This window comes from Phodopus roborovskii, unplaced genomic scaffold, assembly GCF_943737965.1.
Source record: "Phodopus roborovskii unplaced genomic scaffold, PHOROB, whole genome shotgun sequence".
Lineage (NCBI taxonomy): Eukaryota > Metazoa > Chordata > Mammalia > Rodentia > Cricetidae > Phodopus > Phodopus roborovskii.
Window position 1 is genome coordinate 67,490,584 of NW_026126418.1, and position 16,604 is coordinate 67,507,187.

Sequence of the window (16,604 nt, forward strand, 5' to 3'; positions counted from 1 at the left end):
TCCATGGGTTGGTCTCTAGGATAAGGTCTTTTCATTGTGTGCATAGACATGGCACATAACTGATTCTAGGTTGTTGTGCCCTTCATTTGTCCCACACAGCATTTCTGGGGCATGATGGGTTGAGGTGTTCCTGCACATTTAATGGGACTAGTGTGAGGTTTTCTTGGGAGAGATGAGCATACTCTACTCACTCCATACACACCATCAATGACAGCCTATAGTACAGTTAGACCAAAGTTTATGTTTGCCAACAAATGCTTTTGTTGTGGTTACTTGTATGACATGGGACAGGTTTCTGAAAAGTTATTAGTGAGCCCAAAGTTGACTTACCACTTAGAATTCTTATCCCAGAATGAAGAAATAATTCCCCTTTAACTGAATGGCTGGAGTCCTCTCTTCAGTTGCCACTCTATTGTCTATATAGCTAGCATGTCATGGAGCCAGGAGACCATGGGCATCTGGACAGAAGTACATAGCAATCAGGGGGCCATGGAAGGACCTGCCTGTAGTCTCAGCTTCAGGTTTGTGGACCTCTCCCCTTCTCCTTGGTTTGGGGATAGGCACAGGGAAGGCTATTGTCAGAAGACTACAAGTTAAAACAAACAAAAACAAAAACCCCATATATATATATATATATATATATATATATATATATATGGGTTGTTTTTGTTTATGAGTACATATGATATCTATATCAATACATATACATACATACATACATATGTATGTGCGTGCCACAACTACACTCAATACTTTGTCTGCTAACCTTTAAATTTGGGAAAATAATTGTAAAATAAAATTGTTAATGTCACACCCCCACTGTGTCAGCACACCCTCCTCCCCATTTTACTCACAGTAAACATAAAGTCCCTTGTATGGTCTACTGTTCATCACTGTTTCTTCTATACTCTTTGTAACCTGGCCTCTAGCCATCTTCCTCTCTCCCACACCCTCAGTCTGCTGGCTCCCTTTGCCTCTTCCAGACCCCACTGAATGTGTCTCTCCCCTGCAGTCCTGTTCTACTTCTTCACTCACGGCTCATTCAGCTCACTTCCTTCAATTATGTGTTTAAGTCTCCCCCTTGGGCAGCTGACTTGGGCAATTCCAGTGAGTCTACCAGCCCCTTGTCCTCCTAGTTTCTCTCCTCCTTGTTCCATTTGGGGTTCCTCATGGCATGTGCTACTTTTGTAATGATACATAATTAAGTGATCAGGAGATAGAGCACACAGTAGACTGAACAGGGTTAGTTAATGCAATGAACACTTAATGCAAGGGTAAGGAGAGCTAGAGACACTAACAGAGGGATACAGGGACTCTGGGGAGGAAACCATTTTATGTTTGGATCCCTTCCACCTGGTGGGTCCTACCATGATGGTGAAGGTGTTATAGCTTGGGGCTTTGGCAAAGTCATTTCTCAGTTCTGGTTTGGTTTTTTAGATTCACTGGATCCTTCCATAGAGATAATCACATTATTTCCACACAGGGATTTATTTCTTCCTATAAATTTGTGTCTTAGATTTCCTTTTCTATCCTCACCGATCCAGTAGGAAATCACCACACTGCTCATCATGAGAATTGGGTTTTGTTTGGTTTCTGCTGATCCAATCAGAGCTGTGGAAGAAAAGGATTTATTTTGCACAGGGCTTCCAGGTCACAATCCATAACAGAGGAAACCCAAGCAGGAACTCAAGGCATGCACATGGAGGTAGGAACAGAAGCAGAAGCCGTGGAGGGAGGAGCGCTGCTCACTGGCTTGCTCCTCATGACCTGCCCAGCCTGCTTTCTAATATTGCCCAGGATCAATTGCACATGGGTGGGACCGCCCACAATGAGTTGTCTCCTCCCACATCAACTGCCAATCAAGAACATGACTTACAGACTTGCTTACAGGCTAGTCTGATGGTGAAAATCCCTCAACTAGACTGATAGCTGGGAAGCCAGCATGGGACTGACTCAGGCCCCCCTGAATATGGGTCTCAGCCAGAAGGACTGAGCAGTCTAAGGGACCCCAGACAGTGGAGCCAGGATGTATCCCTGGTGCACAAAAGGACTTTGCGAACATATCCCCCATGGAGGGATAACTGCCTTAATCTAGAGACAGGAGAGAAGCCCTAGTCCTTACTTCACAGGACCTGTCACATCTACATGACCCCAACTGGATGGCACTCCCCTACATATGGAATTGGGGTGGGGGGATGGGAGGGGAGGGTGTTTAGAGTGCATGTGAGAGGGCAGAGAGGGTAAAAGGGAGGGAAGGAGGGAGGGAGGGAGGGCTGAAGGGGAGGGAGGGAAGGAGGTAGGGAAAGGGAACTGGGATAGACATGTAAAATAATAAATTAAATAAAAAAAATGCTTTGACTCCAAAATTTAAGTTGAAGGACAAGTTACTGGGGAAAAGGATTTCTATTTTTGTTTCCACAGAAAATGAAAAGATGTGGATTCCTTCCAGACTAATGTGGTTTGATCACGCCAGACCGCCTGAAACAGAGTACAAGCTGATCCTACATTCAAAACAGCTGGACAAAACAGCCCTACAGACTACAGCCAGGATATCTGAATCTTCTTCGAATCCCCCCAAGACAGCGCCCCTTACCAGCAGGAAGTAGTTTGGAAAGAACGATGCCCAAATTCCCAAATATTGTGTATAAATGTTTGTTTTCATTTAATTGGACTTTGTTATATAAAACAATTCATTTGATAAATGAATAATTAATGAAATATATTAAAGAGTATAAAAGATTAAAAAAAAAAAAGAAAATCCCTCAAGTAAGATAAGTAAGATTCCTTCCCGGAGAGGCCTAGGTTTGTGTCAAGTTGACATAAAAACTAACCAGCACAAAGTGCCACTCATCAATTTAACGTCCACACACACCAGTATTAAATCATAGCCTTTCCTTTCTATTTGTTTCCAAGCTGTCTGCTTGAAGTTAATATCACACTATAAAGCCCAAACAACTTTATTAAAGTCCCACAGTCTTCAAAAATTCCAACACTGTAAAATATCCTGTTCCCTTTAAAAACGCAATGCCCTTTTCAAAGTCCAGAGTCTCTCCGCTGTGGGCTCTTGTAAAAAAAAAAAAAAAAAAAAAAAAAAAAAAATATATATATATATATATATATATATATATATATATATATATATCATAGGCTCACGTCAGCCTCCATCTCACACCTGCTGCTGTCTTTGGCAGTGATTATACATGGTAACTAGTGTCTCCAGTGTCCTGGGGTCTCCATTGCAACTGAGACTACACCTTCATTAATGGCTTCTCTTCAGGATTCCAGCCATGCCACATAATACCAAGTCTCAGATTCTCTTCATGGCCTCTTCATACCTGCAAAACAACCATGGGGACTAGAGAGACGGCTCAGTGATTAAGAGCACTTGATGCTCTTGCAGAGAATCAGGAATTGACTCCCAGTACACACATGGTTTAAAACCATCTCTAATTTCATTTGAGGAGTTGTTATTCCCTCTTCTGATCTCCATGGGCAAAAAGCACTTACATTGTATAGTATGAAAAATAAAGACCCAGGGACAGAATTGGGGTTCAAGATTTAAGCTGGAGATCAAAGAAGCAGCCAAACTAGTAGCTCTTACCTCTGTCCAGCTGAAATAGCAATCCTGTCTCCATAAATCCTCAGAGACAAAAGGCTCTGAATTCCTGTATCTTCCTCCTTATATTCCTTTCTCCACCAGCTATATTCTCCTGTCTCCACCTCCCCAGTACTGAGATTAAAGGAATGTGATCCTAAGTGCTGAGATTACCTTTGTGTGAGCTGTTTCTTTTAGGACTGGATGAATTTCGTGTAATCAGTGTGGCCTTGAACCAATAGAGATTGGTCTACCTCTTAATCTTGAGTCCTGGCATTAAAGGTATGTACTACCACTACCTAGTTCTATGGCTGGTGGGATTAAAGGTGTCTATCACCACTGTCTGATCTCTACACCTTGAGGTTGGCTCTGCTTTCTGAATCCTCAGGCAAGTTTTAATAAATCATAAATATGTCACCACACATGGTGCACAGACACACATGTAGGCAAAACCCTTACATGTAAAATGAAATGAATAAATCTAGTAAAACTTATATGAAACCCAGTACTACTTGGGTGCTTCTTACCAAGGTCAGACAAACACATGAGATGCAACCTTAGCCCCCCTGGACTACAGCTCCTGTGTGGTGTCCCTGAGGGAAGATTCACAGAATCTGGTCTCTTTTTCAGTCACTGCTAATTTCTCAGCCCCAGTTAACCAGCGTGGACTGTCTGAGTGATGCAGGGGTTTCACTTCAGCGGTGCGGATCTCTGGCTGATCACAGCCATCCTTCCGCTCCAGCCGATCAGACACCATAGATCATTAATTCAGAACATCACAAGGTGTCACAGGTAGAGTCTTTGCATCCCTGTGAACCTTCACAAGGACGCCCTCCATCATCTGCCTTGCTCTCACCTTTCTTTCCTTCCTTCCCTGCACAGTAGAACCATTGAGCTCTTGTCAGCCAACGGCTTTCCCAGCCCAAAGTTCCAATGCCACCACAACCCTCCCCAAAACACATGGTCAGGTCAGCAATTCCCCACTCCTGGAGCCAGGTTCTTTCTTAATTCCTTTCTACTTATGTGATAAAACACCAAGACCACAGCAATTTATGGAAGAAAGGGTGTATTTGGGCCTTACAGTTTCAGAGGGATAAGAGCCCATCACCATCACGACAAGCTGCCACGGTGGCAGGAACAGCTGAGAGCTCACATCTCAAACACAAGCAAAAAGCACAGATTGCAAACTGGAAATGCCTGCTCCACCAGTGACATACTTCCTTCGTCAAGCCACACCTTTTTAATTTTCTTCCCGAGACAGGGCTTCTCTGTGTAGCTTGTAGACCAGGCTGGCCTCAGACTCACAGAGATCCACCTGCCTCTGCCTCCTGAGTGCTGGGATCAAAGGCCTGTGCCACCACTGCCCCGGCCAAGGCCACACCTTTTATACCCACCCAAACAGGGCCACAAGCTGCAGCCAAGTATTCAAAATATCTGAGCCTATGGGGGTCGTTGCCACTCAAAACACCACCCACAATGAAAATAGTCCAGTAAAAGAAAGAAATCAGAAGACAAAGAACAGGAAAAACATGCCATCCAGATGAGCACAGTGGGAGACTAAGTCAGTCTGCTTGGTTTTTCTCAGAGAGAAAACAGGGAGAGAGGGAGAGTGGAAGAGTCTCTCTCTCTCTCTCTCTCTCTCTCTCTCTCACACACACACACACACACACATACAGATTGACAGGGAGAGGGAAAGGGAGAGAGAGAGGAAGAGGGAGAGAGAGGGAGAGGGAGAAAGGGAGGTAGGGAGGGAGAGAGAGACAGAGATTGAGAGAGATGTGAAGAAGGAACACAGAAGCTGACTTTTTTCCTTAAAAAAACTTTTTGGAGACGGAATCTAATGTGAGTCTGGTCTGTAACTCATTTTGCATCTGAGGCTTGCATTGAGCTCCTGTTTTTACCTTCCAAGCACTGGGATCAAGGTGTGCGGCACCACACCAGGCTCCTTTTATCTTATTAGTAATTGCCTCTATTAACTGAGCATGCTCATATGGACAATCTGGGCTTTAGCAAAGTGTGCCATTTGACACACAGAAGAGAGGTATGTAGCACTGGAGGTGGGAAGCCATGTATCAGTGTGGGTGGCCCTACCTTTGAAAACCCAAGAGATCCAAGAGGGTTGGGTATCAGCACCTTCAAGGATCCTCGCTTCTTGTACTGAGCAGTCATGCATCACATTGTCTTTAGTTTGGAACTGGAAATTCAGGGTGGTCCACATGCATCCTCAAAAATAGAGAAGTCTGTAGGGAAATAATCTGTAGTCCCCAGTGTGTAGTCTATGTTCTAGGAGTTACTGATAGTCATCTCAGGACTGCTTCCCATTTCTTTTCAATGCACCTCAGTCCCCCCAGCACCCCATTCTGGCCTGGTATTGTCAGTTGAGCTCTCAAGACCTCCCTATCCACAATGCTGTGTAACCCAGACACTGGACCCTGCAGTGAGGCACTTAGGACTCAGCAGCATCTAAAAGGTGACCACACTGAGGTTCACATTCCAGGGCACTGAAGGATGTGACCAGAAGTGGTGAGACTGGGAGCTGTGGAGTTGGGGAACCCTGTAAGAACCACCACCAGAATGAAATGGGGTCGCTCAGAGAAATGCCTGTGCCATGGCACAGTGCAGGGAGGGAATCATCTCTCTCCTACCCTACCATCTCTTCAGATTGTCACGCCTGGTTGACACCAGCCACCTGCTTTTTGACTCCTGAGAACATCAACCATCTGAGGACTCCACAAGATGTCTCAGTCACCAGGGAGTGAGTGCCATCCCTCCCTCACCAACTCTGGATGGATTCTCTCAATGCTTTAACTTTTGGGTATCTGAGAATAGTTGGCAGAACTCAGCTCACGGGGTAACAGGGAATGACAGGTGGGTGACAGGAGCACAAGAGGCTTCACATCATACTACACATGGGATTCGTGATTTGTCAATCACCTGTGCCTATTGTTTCCCATTGCTTTTTTTTTTTTAAAGGATGGAATCACATACACCATTGTCACAAATGATTTCATCCATGATCCACATGCTGAAGTGTAAGCTATTTAATTTCAATCAGCAGGACAATAATAATAATAAAAAATCTTTGGCAACACAGGCATGGCGATTCCAACATTCTCAATATTCTTTACTTCTAAAGAGCACAGGCCCCACCCTTTCCTGCCCTTGGGACAACAGACTTCCTGCTCAGTAGCACCTTACATGCTGTGGTCAAGGCCTAGGTCATCACGAGCCAAGGCTTGTCAGAGAGTGCTCATTAATATTGTTTATAGATATGAGTAGTTGTCCAACCTTAGTCTCTATTGTTTATAGATATGTGGAGGTATCCAGCCAGGGTCCACAGAAGCATAAAGATGCCATTGTGTGACCAGGACCTGTCTCCAGATCCTGGACCAGCTGGGTCTGCAAACAGGACATTGAGGGCCAAGAATTGCAGAATGGGTAGGAAGGAGGCAAAGCTCCTGCTGGGGAGGGAGCTGTGCTGAGTCATTAGAAAGGGCAGTCAGGGCAGCTCAGCCCTGGACTCTGGATTCAAGGGACCCTGGCCATCTTGTGCCCCTCTTGCCCTTTTGATCCAAAGGGACCTAGACTTGTGGTCACCTTGGTGGCCTGTCACTGTTCAGACAAATGGAAGTGTTAATTTTAGTTTGATGGGGACTCTTGTCTGAGAAAGGTGACGCAATTGTGCAAACACTGGCTCTGAACTGCTTGCGTCAGCCCTAAGACCTATCGCCGGCCACACGGTGTGGAAGGGGTTTCAGTTGAGCAGCGTGGGCTGCAGCTCCATCACTTCCTTCAGCAGGCCCTCTGATGACCAGCACAGCAGAGGATCCAATACCCTTTGTTAAAGTTGCTGTCCCTGACCTATTCCTCAGTGAACACATAATCATGATGCCCTGACGTGTAGCTCCAGCTTTTCCAGCTTCATTGTGACATTGGGAAGCACAGGTATCAAGGCCATGCTCCTCAGGGGTTTAGAACGTGACAGAGAAGGTGGGTGATGGGTAGAGGTGAGGAAGCAGGAGTAAGACACTTGAGAGTAAGGAGTGAAATAAGAGCCCTGATGGCTCCAGGGGCAGAGTGCAGCAGTTCAGGTGACTGGGCTTGAGAGTGGCCAGGGGCCCCTCTTTCAGGAGACCCTAAGCCATCACATGGTTACCCTACCCACATCTAGGATGGGCTTCCAGGCATGAACAGCAGGGAGGTGAGATCCTAGAACACAGTGTGGGCTCTGGGAATCAATAGGACTGCATATGGAGAAGAGGCTCAGTCCTTTTATGAGGAGCTGGTAAGTTACCTTCCAGAGAAGGTAGTCAGGCCAGTCATGGTGTACAAAGAGGGAAAGCAGGGCTAGAGATTGAATTTAGCATTTCCTTACTGATCCAGAGTGTAGACTCTGTCCCCCACTCTGCATCTGACTCACTCATACTCTCTAGGGTCCTTCAGGAGTAGCACCCTTGGATGGTACAGACATTGTAGATCTTTTTATTTTTCTGGAGGTAGAAATGAATGACCACCATATCTCAACAGCAACAAGATCCACCCCCATGATGGACATGGATTTGGCCATGACAGATGGCCAGGAGGGGTGTGGCCAGTGTGATATGGCCATAAAAGGCATCCTTTGAGGAGCCAGCAGAGCCTCACTGAGTCACCCCACAGTGCCGTGCCTTGTCTGAGAGCACACAGCCTGGAGATGAAGAGCATGCTCCCGACTGTCACACTGTTTGTCCTGGTGGCTGTCCTACAGGCCCAGGATGACCTGCCCTTCCTCTCAGAAGACAACAAAGTGAGGCGGGAGGGATGGTGGACAGGTGTATGTGGAAGGTTTGACTGCTGTCCAGTGCCTGAGGGCCGGAGCCAGCACTCATGAGGGTTTAGGTCCTCGGAGTCTGAGCAGACACTACTGTTCTCCAGCACTCATGGGCTCCTGAGCCACAGAGGTGGAGCAGGAAGGGTCCGAGAGCAGGGACACCCAGAACCAGAAAGTCTCACTTGATAGAACCTTGTGTGTTGTTTCCTAGGCTCCTAAATGTTTTCAGCCTTTGGAGACAGACAGCTTCTGCTTCATCTGAACCACAAAACTGTAGTTGTAATTGAATTTTAAGGAGCATGGGGTTGGAGAGCTGAACCTCACTAATTCAGGGGCTGCATCTTGGTCTGGGGTGTGTGTTCAGACTGCATGCCTATGGGCAGCCTGGGGGAGGTTTGGGGCTGGCTGAATGTGCTCAGGGCTCTGTCTGCTACAGCTGTCAGGTGTCTGGTTTGTAAAGGCCATGGTGACTCAAAGGAACCTGGCAGAGAAGAGGAAACCTGTGGTAATGTTCCCTCATAGAGTGACATGCCCGGAACAAGGAACCTTGGAGGTCAGGACCACTGTCCTGTGAGTGTCCCTGGGTATTTTCAACTTTATCTCCCCTCCTCTATCGGTGTTTGGACATTGGTGACAGAAAAGGCCCTTCCTTTGTCAGCATCCTGAAACTTGGAGGGTTGGATACTGGATTTCAGGGGTCATTGTTCTAAGACTGATGAACCAGGTGACCCCGGTAGAGCACAGGCATGTGTTCTGAAAGAGGATGTTGGTTGGTTTCCTGTTTTCCAGGTATGAGGGCCAGTGCATTAAGGTAGGATTTCGCTTTCAGAGAACAGAGGAGCCTGGTCAATACACCACCTGTGAGTCCCTGTCTCCGTTCCTTCTCCTTTTGCTTTCATAAAACACTCTTTTTTTTTTTTCTGGTTCAAGATTTTATTTTATTTGCTTTTTTCTTACTTTTGTTTTAAATTTTTCACACAATACATTTTTTATTTTTTTTTACTTAAAAAATTACTTTTCATTTTACATACCAACCCCAGTTCCCCCTCCTTCCTTTTCTTCTGCCCCCTCACCTCTTCCCTTTCCCACCCCATCCACTTCTCAGAGGGGGTAAGTAAGGCCTTCTTTGGGAAGTTCACAAACTCTGGCATATCAAGTTAAGGCAGGACTAAGCCACCCCACCAATCAAGGTATCCCGCCATAGGGAATGGGCTCCAAAAAAGCCAGTTCTTGCCCCTGGGTTAGGTCTAGTGCCATTGCCAGGCACCCAACAGCTCAAGTCACATAACTGTCACCTACAATCAAAGGGCCTGGTTCAGTCTTATGCAGGTTCCCCAGCTGTCAGCCTATAGTCCATGAGCTCCCACTGGCTCAGGTCAGCTGTTGTTTCCCTCATCATGGTCTTGACCCCCATTGTTCATATGATCCCTTCTCCCTCTCTTCAACTGAACTCCAGGAGCCCAGCCCAGTGCTTGGCTGTGGGTCATTGGGTCCATCTGGGTGTGGGGTCTATGATGACAGTTAGGGTAGCCACTAATCTGATTAAAGGGGAAGACCTTTAAAGCATCCTCTCCACTATTTCTAGGAGTCTTCGGTGAGGTCATCCACTTTAATCAACATTGCTTAGGGGAGAAAGGGTTTGCTTTAGCTCACGGTTCAAGGTACAGTCTGAAATAGTGGGGCATCCAGGCAGCTGGAGCATGAAGCAACTGCTCATCATATTACACCCATTGTCAGAAGAGAGCAATGAATGCATTCACACTAGTGCTCAGATGGTTTCACCATTTTACAGTCCAGGATCTGATGCCCACACAATACTCCTGCCCACATTGAGATGATTCTTCCACAATCTATTAACACAATCAATATCACACCCATGGTCATGGCCAATGGAGCATCTCCCAGGTGATTCTAGATTGTGTCAAGTTATTAGCCAACATGGTACCCCTGGCTGTACGTGATTGTCCCTCAAGCTTTGGGGTTGCAGCTCTGATTACTTTTGGGGAAGACCTACCAGTTAATTCCCAGACGACTTTAGAGATCACAGGCTGGTCCACAGAAGAGATCATGCTTCCCTTTAGATAGTACTTACCACTGGCCAGTAGGGAGACTGAAGATTAGGATTTAGGCAGCAGGAAGGGTAGCTGTGAGGGAGCCAGTCAGGCAGAGTCTCTATCTTCCATGACAACTGTGGTTCCAACTCCTTAGCTATGGATGACACCTTTCCAGAAGGAACATTTGTCTTGTGATAGGGCCACAGCAAGGCCTGGAGTCAGATGGCTGGGTGCTCACAGGTTATTGCTGAAACTTTCTAGACTGTTCCTTAGTGCAGGCTGAACATTGTCTTTGAAAAAGACACTGCACACTCATTTCTCTTTATTCTGTAGTTTCGGGTCAGATGTTCTACTACATCTATGAGCTTCCAGTGAAGGACCACTACATCATGTACATGGACAACCTGTCACTTGAGAAAAAATTCCAAAGGGGACTCCTCATAGGTGAGGGATTCCAGAGATCCCACCTCTTGCCCATGCCCTCTACTTCTGTTAGCTATTTGAATGTGCATAGCTCTACCCTGGTACCCTGTATGTCCCTCTAGCAGCTCTGCATAAGGTGCCGTGTGGTTAGTGTGCATGCTTTGAAGTGGGAAGGTGTGGTCTGTGCAGAACTTCCAGGGATGTGACCAGATGGGCCTTGAGCACTGACTAAGGACAGAAGTTCCAGCCAGCGACTTACTACATGGCACTTCCTAGGGTTTCATAGCACGCAGACATCATTGAAAGGCTGTGTCCTAAAAGATACCTTTTATGAGCTATTATGGAGTACTAATTTAAGATGTGTTGCATTTGTTTCCGTAGTAGAACATTTTTTAATGATGCAAAGATGTGTTGTGTTGTTTTATGTTGCATTTATTTAACTCTGTAAAGCTGTGTTACTTTGCCTGTCTAAATTGGTCTAATAAACAGTTGAATGGCTAATAGCTAGGCAGGAAAGGGATAAGTGTGGCTTCCAGGCAGAGGGTATAAATAGGAGGAGAAAATTTAGGTTTGAGAGGGGAGTGAGGAGTGAGAAAAGGGGGAGAGGAGGACTCAAGGGGCCAGGCACCCAGCCACACAGCCAGCCACAGAGTAAGAAGGAAAGAAAGATATATAGAATAAAGAAAGGTGAAAAGCCCAGAAGCAAACGTAGTTAAAGAGAAATTGGATAATTTAAATTAGAAAAGCTGGCTAGAAACAAGCCAAGTTAAGGTGGCACATTCATATGAAAGAAAATGTCTTTGCATTTATTTGGGAACTGGATGGTGTGTCCCTCAAAGAGAAAAGAGTAAAAACAACAACAACAACAACAACACAAACCCAATTACATGGGCAATGTTCCCCATGTATAGGAGGCAGACTAGTGACCTTGAAACACAAGGTCCTTCTTGGTTAGAATGTGGGGGTAAGTTGGGGGGGTTGGGAGAAGGGGAGGTAGGGGGAAATGGGGTTGGTATATAAAATAAAAAATAAATGAAAACACATGACATTATTTGTCTGCTAGGATGTCACGTATGTTTGGTCATACAGTGGCCCTATGTGTATTACCCTCTTCCTGTGCACTAGCTAAAAACCCTAGGATTACATGCCTGAAGCTGGCCACCTGGTCTATCCCCTTAATTGCTCATTTCCTCCTGAGGCTACCAAGGTTCAAGCTATCAAAGTATCGAAGTCAAGCAATCACAAGCCCCTCCTTTGGATTCCCTAATTAACATGTCCTATCTCCAAGCTAGCTCTAAAGTCTCCTCCCCTCTTGCTCCCATTTTCTCCAGGTTGAAGGGCCTAGTGCTGGACAGTGCTTTTGTCTTTTGTCATTGGCTCCAAACAGAGCTGTGCAATCACACCCTCTCTGCCTCTGCTCACAGGAAAGTGTCCAGAAGAAAACCTGGAGGCCCTGGAAGAATTTAAGAATTTCACACAGCGCAAAGGATTTCTTCAAGAAAACATCATTGTGCCTGAGCAGAGGGGTGAGAAAATGCTCTGCTCTGCTCCTCATGTCTCCTCTGTGTCATCCATGATTCTGCAGCTGTTATGTAACCATGTGCTTTCCTTCACTAACCTTGCCCTTCTTATGATCTTAATCATGGGGCCATCCATACTGCAAGTGTAATGTGGGTCTTCACCCTGGACACCTTGTTTTTTTTTAATTTTAAAAAATTTAAGTTAAAAACAATCTTATTTTACACACTGATCCTAGTTCCCTCTCCCTCCCACCCTCCCATTCCCCCCCACCAACCTCCATCTCATCCCCCATCCACTCCTCAGGGAGGGTGAGGGATCCCATGGGGATCATCAAAGTCTATCACATCATTTGGGGCGGGGCCGAGGGCTCCCCTATGTGTTTAGGCTGAGAGAGTATTCTTCCATAGGAAATGGGCTCCCAAAGCACCTTGGACACCTTCTCACATTTGATTTTTTTTTCTTGCTTTTACAGAACGCTGTGTTCCCAGACACAACAGTGGTAAGCAACCTTCTGAAGGAACCCTGAGAGAATCCAGAACCCTCAGTTCCAGGGTTGAAGTTTCTATCTACTCTTGACCCTCCTCACACTCTCTCGTTCAGGAGGACCCTGTTTAGCCAGGAAGCAGTGGTCACTCCAGATGGATAATTCCCAAGAAACCTGTCCCTTCTTTTTCTGGGGTCTTTTCCCAGATCTAATTCTACGCCCTAGGTACTCACCAAACACAATCAGAGATCTACAAGGTCAAGGGAGTCAGGATCAAAATTGTTCAGGGGCCCACGTATTCTCATAGGGACCGTCCAGAGGCTTGATGGAAGGAAGGTCTCCAATAGGCACCTACCTCCCAGGTAGCTATTCTCTGACTGCTATTCTTACTGTAAGGGAAGGAGTTTCTCATTTGTGTCCCTCTCTCTGTCACAGCCCACCAGGACCACAACTGCTGAGCCATCTTTGCCACCAGTACACAGCAATGACCTCACTGGACTACTCTTCCTCCAGACCACTGAGCTCCGTTTCCCCTCTCGGAGACCCACTCCTTCCTTGATTGTTACTCCCCAGTGGACTGCCATCCTGCTTTAGCTATCTCTGCCCTGTCTGAATCCAATAAAGAGTTGAGCATTTTTTCTGTGTCCAGGTTTTATGTGTCAGACTTTCTTAGTTCAAGTTTGATGAACTATTGGAATTAAGAGATACCAGACACCAAGTAGCATGGCATCCAGCAGTCCTGTAGAGCTATGTGGTCTCTTAGACATTCAAGTGATATGTAGCCAATGCCAAGTAGCTTCAGAAGATGCCTGACAGTGGGACAAGAGAATTTGGGTAGTCACTAGGGTGGACAGGACTGGATGATGGTATCAGCATTGCAAATGTCTGCAGGTCCCTACAGAGATCTTGCTGTTGTTGTTTGCTGCAGCTCCAGGCAATGAAATATGAACCACAAAACTCAACAAAACCCATGTGGAGTTTATTGTGAAAGGGAGGGGTTGGTGTCAGTGACCAGGAGCGGAAATGGAAAGAGAGAGAACAGGCAGGAGGTGTTTGTTTAAATGGGAAAGCTTGCACATGACTACAAAGTCCTTACACAGCTATGCAATACATGATGTAGCCATGGAACCGCCCTTTGTGCTGTCTAAGTATCTGCCCTAATGCTGGTGTGCTTACCCTGCCAATTGTCAGGGGGCGGGGTCAGCATAATGCCAGGATATCAACACTTGCTGTATTGGTGAACTTCATGGAATCCTGCGAGGGACTTAGCTTTGAGTAACCCAGGAGCAGGGGCAGGGGTGGAGGGAGGAGGCTTGCAGGACCCTCCCTCATGACCCTCAGGCAATGAAGACCTGGATACAGATCTCTGGGTATTTTCATTTACCTTGACTTTTCTGTTATTGGCCAGTATTTGAGGTCTGTGTTGATAATACCTCAGGGGCATGGTGGTACCACAGAGATAGAGGGCTGGGACAATACTCTGAATGATTAAGATGGACCCAGAATTTGCCAGTCTCAGTGGGACATGTCATTTCTGGAGGATTGTACACCACCATTTTCCTCTGCGAAACTGCCCATTGCTGTCAAATGAGCACAGCAGTAGCCCTTCAGCCCAACTCCCACCCTCACCTCTTGCCCTCTCTTGGCCCCTCTCTGCCTGGTCATCTGCAGAGGGATCAACCCCTCAGGTATCTGCTTGATCCTGAAGCAGCACGGACAATTTGGGAGGAAATGATAGCAAGAAAATTACAAAGCTGAGTAATGTGTGTGTCTCTGCTGTGTGGGACCCAAGTATATTATGGAAGGATCAAAGTCCTCCACGAAAGAATATAAAAAAAATAAGTAGACATATTTCACTGAACTCAGGATAAAAAGTGCATTTCATAGTATTGAAGCAGTAGGGTGAAAAATCTTATGTGAAAAATAGATTTGGCTTCACTGAAGTAGATAAGATTTAAAACGGACTGGATTGAATGCAGCACTTGGGCAGGCAGATCTCTGTGAGCTGGTCTAAGTGCGGAGTTCTGGGACAGCCAAGACTACATAGAGAGATGCAGTCTCAAAACAAACAAACAGACAAATAAACAAACAAACCAAAACTTAGCTTTTGTCTAATACAATTGATTTTTCATTGAATTTTTTCAATGAGTTTTAATACATGTTTCCATTCCATGTTTTATGCAGTTTAATCTGTGTTTCTGGCAGTTTTGTCACTTGAATCCTTCTCAGTGGTGTCCTCCCTACAACTTGACCTCTTAAGGTGTCTTCAACTACGTAGCCTTTGGAACCTCTGCAATGTTGTGTGACTTTTCCTGGGGATAATATGAGTGTCTACTCACTCCAGACAGGGCAATAACAATAAACAAGGAACCCATTTCACCCAAGTCTATCTGGCCGACCCATTGAATGTATTACGGCAGTGTGTGAGAGGCTATTTTGAATACCGTGTGTGACTCAGGATACTGCACCATTAAAACTTCCTTCTCCATTGGTGATGCCTCATGAACACTGAGTAGCTTGCTCTCCCTCCACTGGTTTTAGGCAGATCCACTGAAGAGTCTCCTCTTTCCTAGCAATTATTTACTATTTATATAATATAGGTAACAGGAAAGGGTCATGAATCTTGTACATTTCTTGTGAGTTTTATGGGCTTCCTGAAATTTTCTCCATAATGGAAGGTCTTATTGTTGTCAGATTTTTTCTTTGAGCCACCAGCTCACAAATAATGGCATGGAGTGTAACATCAACAATAAAAGACTCAGAAACTAATATTGGGGTTCAAGCTTCAAGCTGAAGATCAGAAAAGCAAAGCAGCCAAGTCACTAGCTCTTACCTCTCCCTCAGGCTGAAAGGGCTGATCCTGTCTCCACGAGCTGTCTATCAAGCCTCGGACTGCTGCCTCTCTACAGTGTAGCTGAAGAATTATTGCCTGATACTGACTACTGAAGACCCTGCTCCTATCTTTTACACCTGTCTAGTGCTGGGATAAAAGCTCTACTACTCTTTTAGACTGATTCAATCTCATGCAGCCCTAGTTGGCTCAGAGAGATCCATCTGCCTTTGTCTCCTGAGTCCTGGGATTAAAGGTGTGTGCCATCACTGCCTAGCTTCTATGGCTAACTAGTATGACTGCTTTGCTATTTTGATATTCAGTGGCTTTAATAAATCATAAACAATATATCACCACAATGGAGATTTATTATTAATTATGAAAGCTCTGCCTGTGGCTTAAACTTGTTCCTAATTATCTCTTATAACAGAAGTAACCCATTTATATTAATCTACATTCTGCCATGTGACATAACCTCTCTTCCATTTTGCATCTTCTGCTTCCTCTCCATGTCTCCTGGTGTTTCTCCTGCACCTCTATTATCTCCTCCTACTTCCTCTTTCTGTCAGGAAGTCCCATCTATATCTCTTTTCTAGCCATAGTCTGTTCAACTCTTTATTAAACTAATCACAACAATATATCTTTACACAACATACAAATTCCCACACTATTTCAGTCTGAAAGAAGTAGATACACAGCTCTCCAGCCCTTCTTCTAACTCTTACATTCTTTCTGCTCAGTCTCCTCTGAAGCTCACTGAGTCTTGGAGAGAGGTAGATAGCAGACACCCTTTCTTTTATATACAGTAGTAGTTATATATTCTCAGCAACTTGGGCAGCTATGAGTCTCTGCAGTAACCAGTACTGATTGGAAGGAAAAAATAATGG

At 45.5% G+C, this 16,604-nt stretch overlaps 1 protein-coding gene across 1 annotated transcript; it reads left to right on the forward strand.

Annotated features, from left to right (window-relative positions):
• Positions 1-8,259: 8,259 nt before the first annotated feature.
• LOC127221924 (vomeronasal secretory protein 2) lies at positions 8,260-13,481 on the forward strand. The gene is made up of 6 exons (XM_051183870.1): positions 8,260-8,381; positions 8,842-8,975; positions 9,195-9,265; positions 10,793-10,903; positions 12,307-12,408; positions 13,363-13,481. The coding sequence occupies exons 1-6, from the start codon at positions 8,289-8,291 to the stop codon at positions 13,479-13,481; spliced, it is 630 nt and encodes a 209-aa protein (XP_051039827.1). The 5' UTR covers positions 8,260-8,288.
• Positions 13,482-16,604: the final 3,123 nt, after the last annotated feature.

Coding starts and splice junctions, on each gene's coding strand:
- LOC127221924 (XM_051183870.1), top strand. CDS start 8,289: ATGAAGAGCATGCTCCCGACTGTCACACTGTTTGTCCTGGTGGCTGTC. Junction 8,382..8,841: donor TCCTCTCAGAAGACAACAAA/GTGAGGCGGGAG, acceptor TGTCTGCTACAG/CTGTCAGGTGTCTGGTTTGT. Junction 9,266..10,792: donor GCCTGGTCAATACACCACCT/GTGAGTCCCTGT, acceptor TTTATTCTGTAG/TTTCGGGTCAGATGTTCTAC.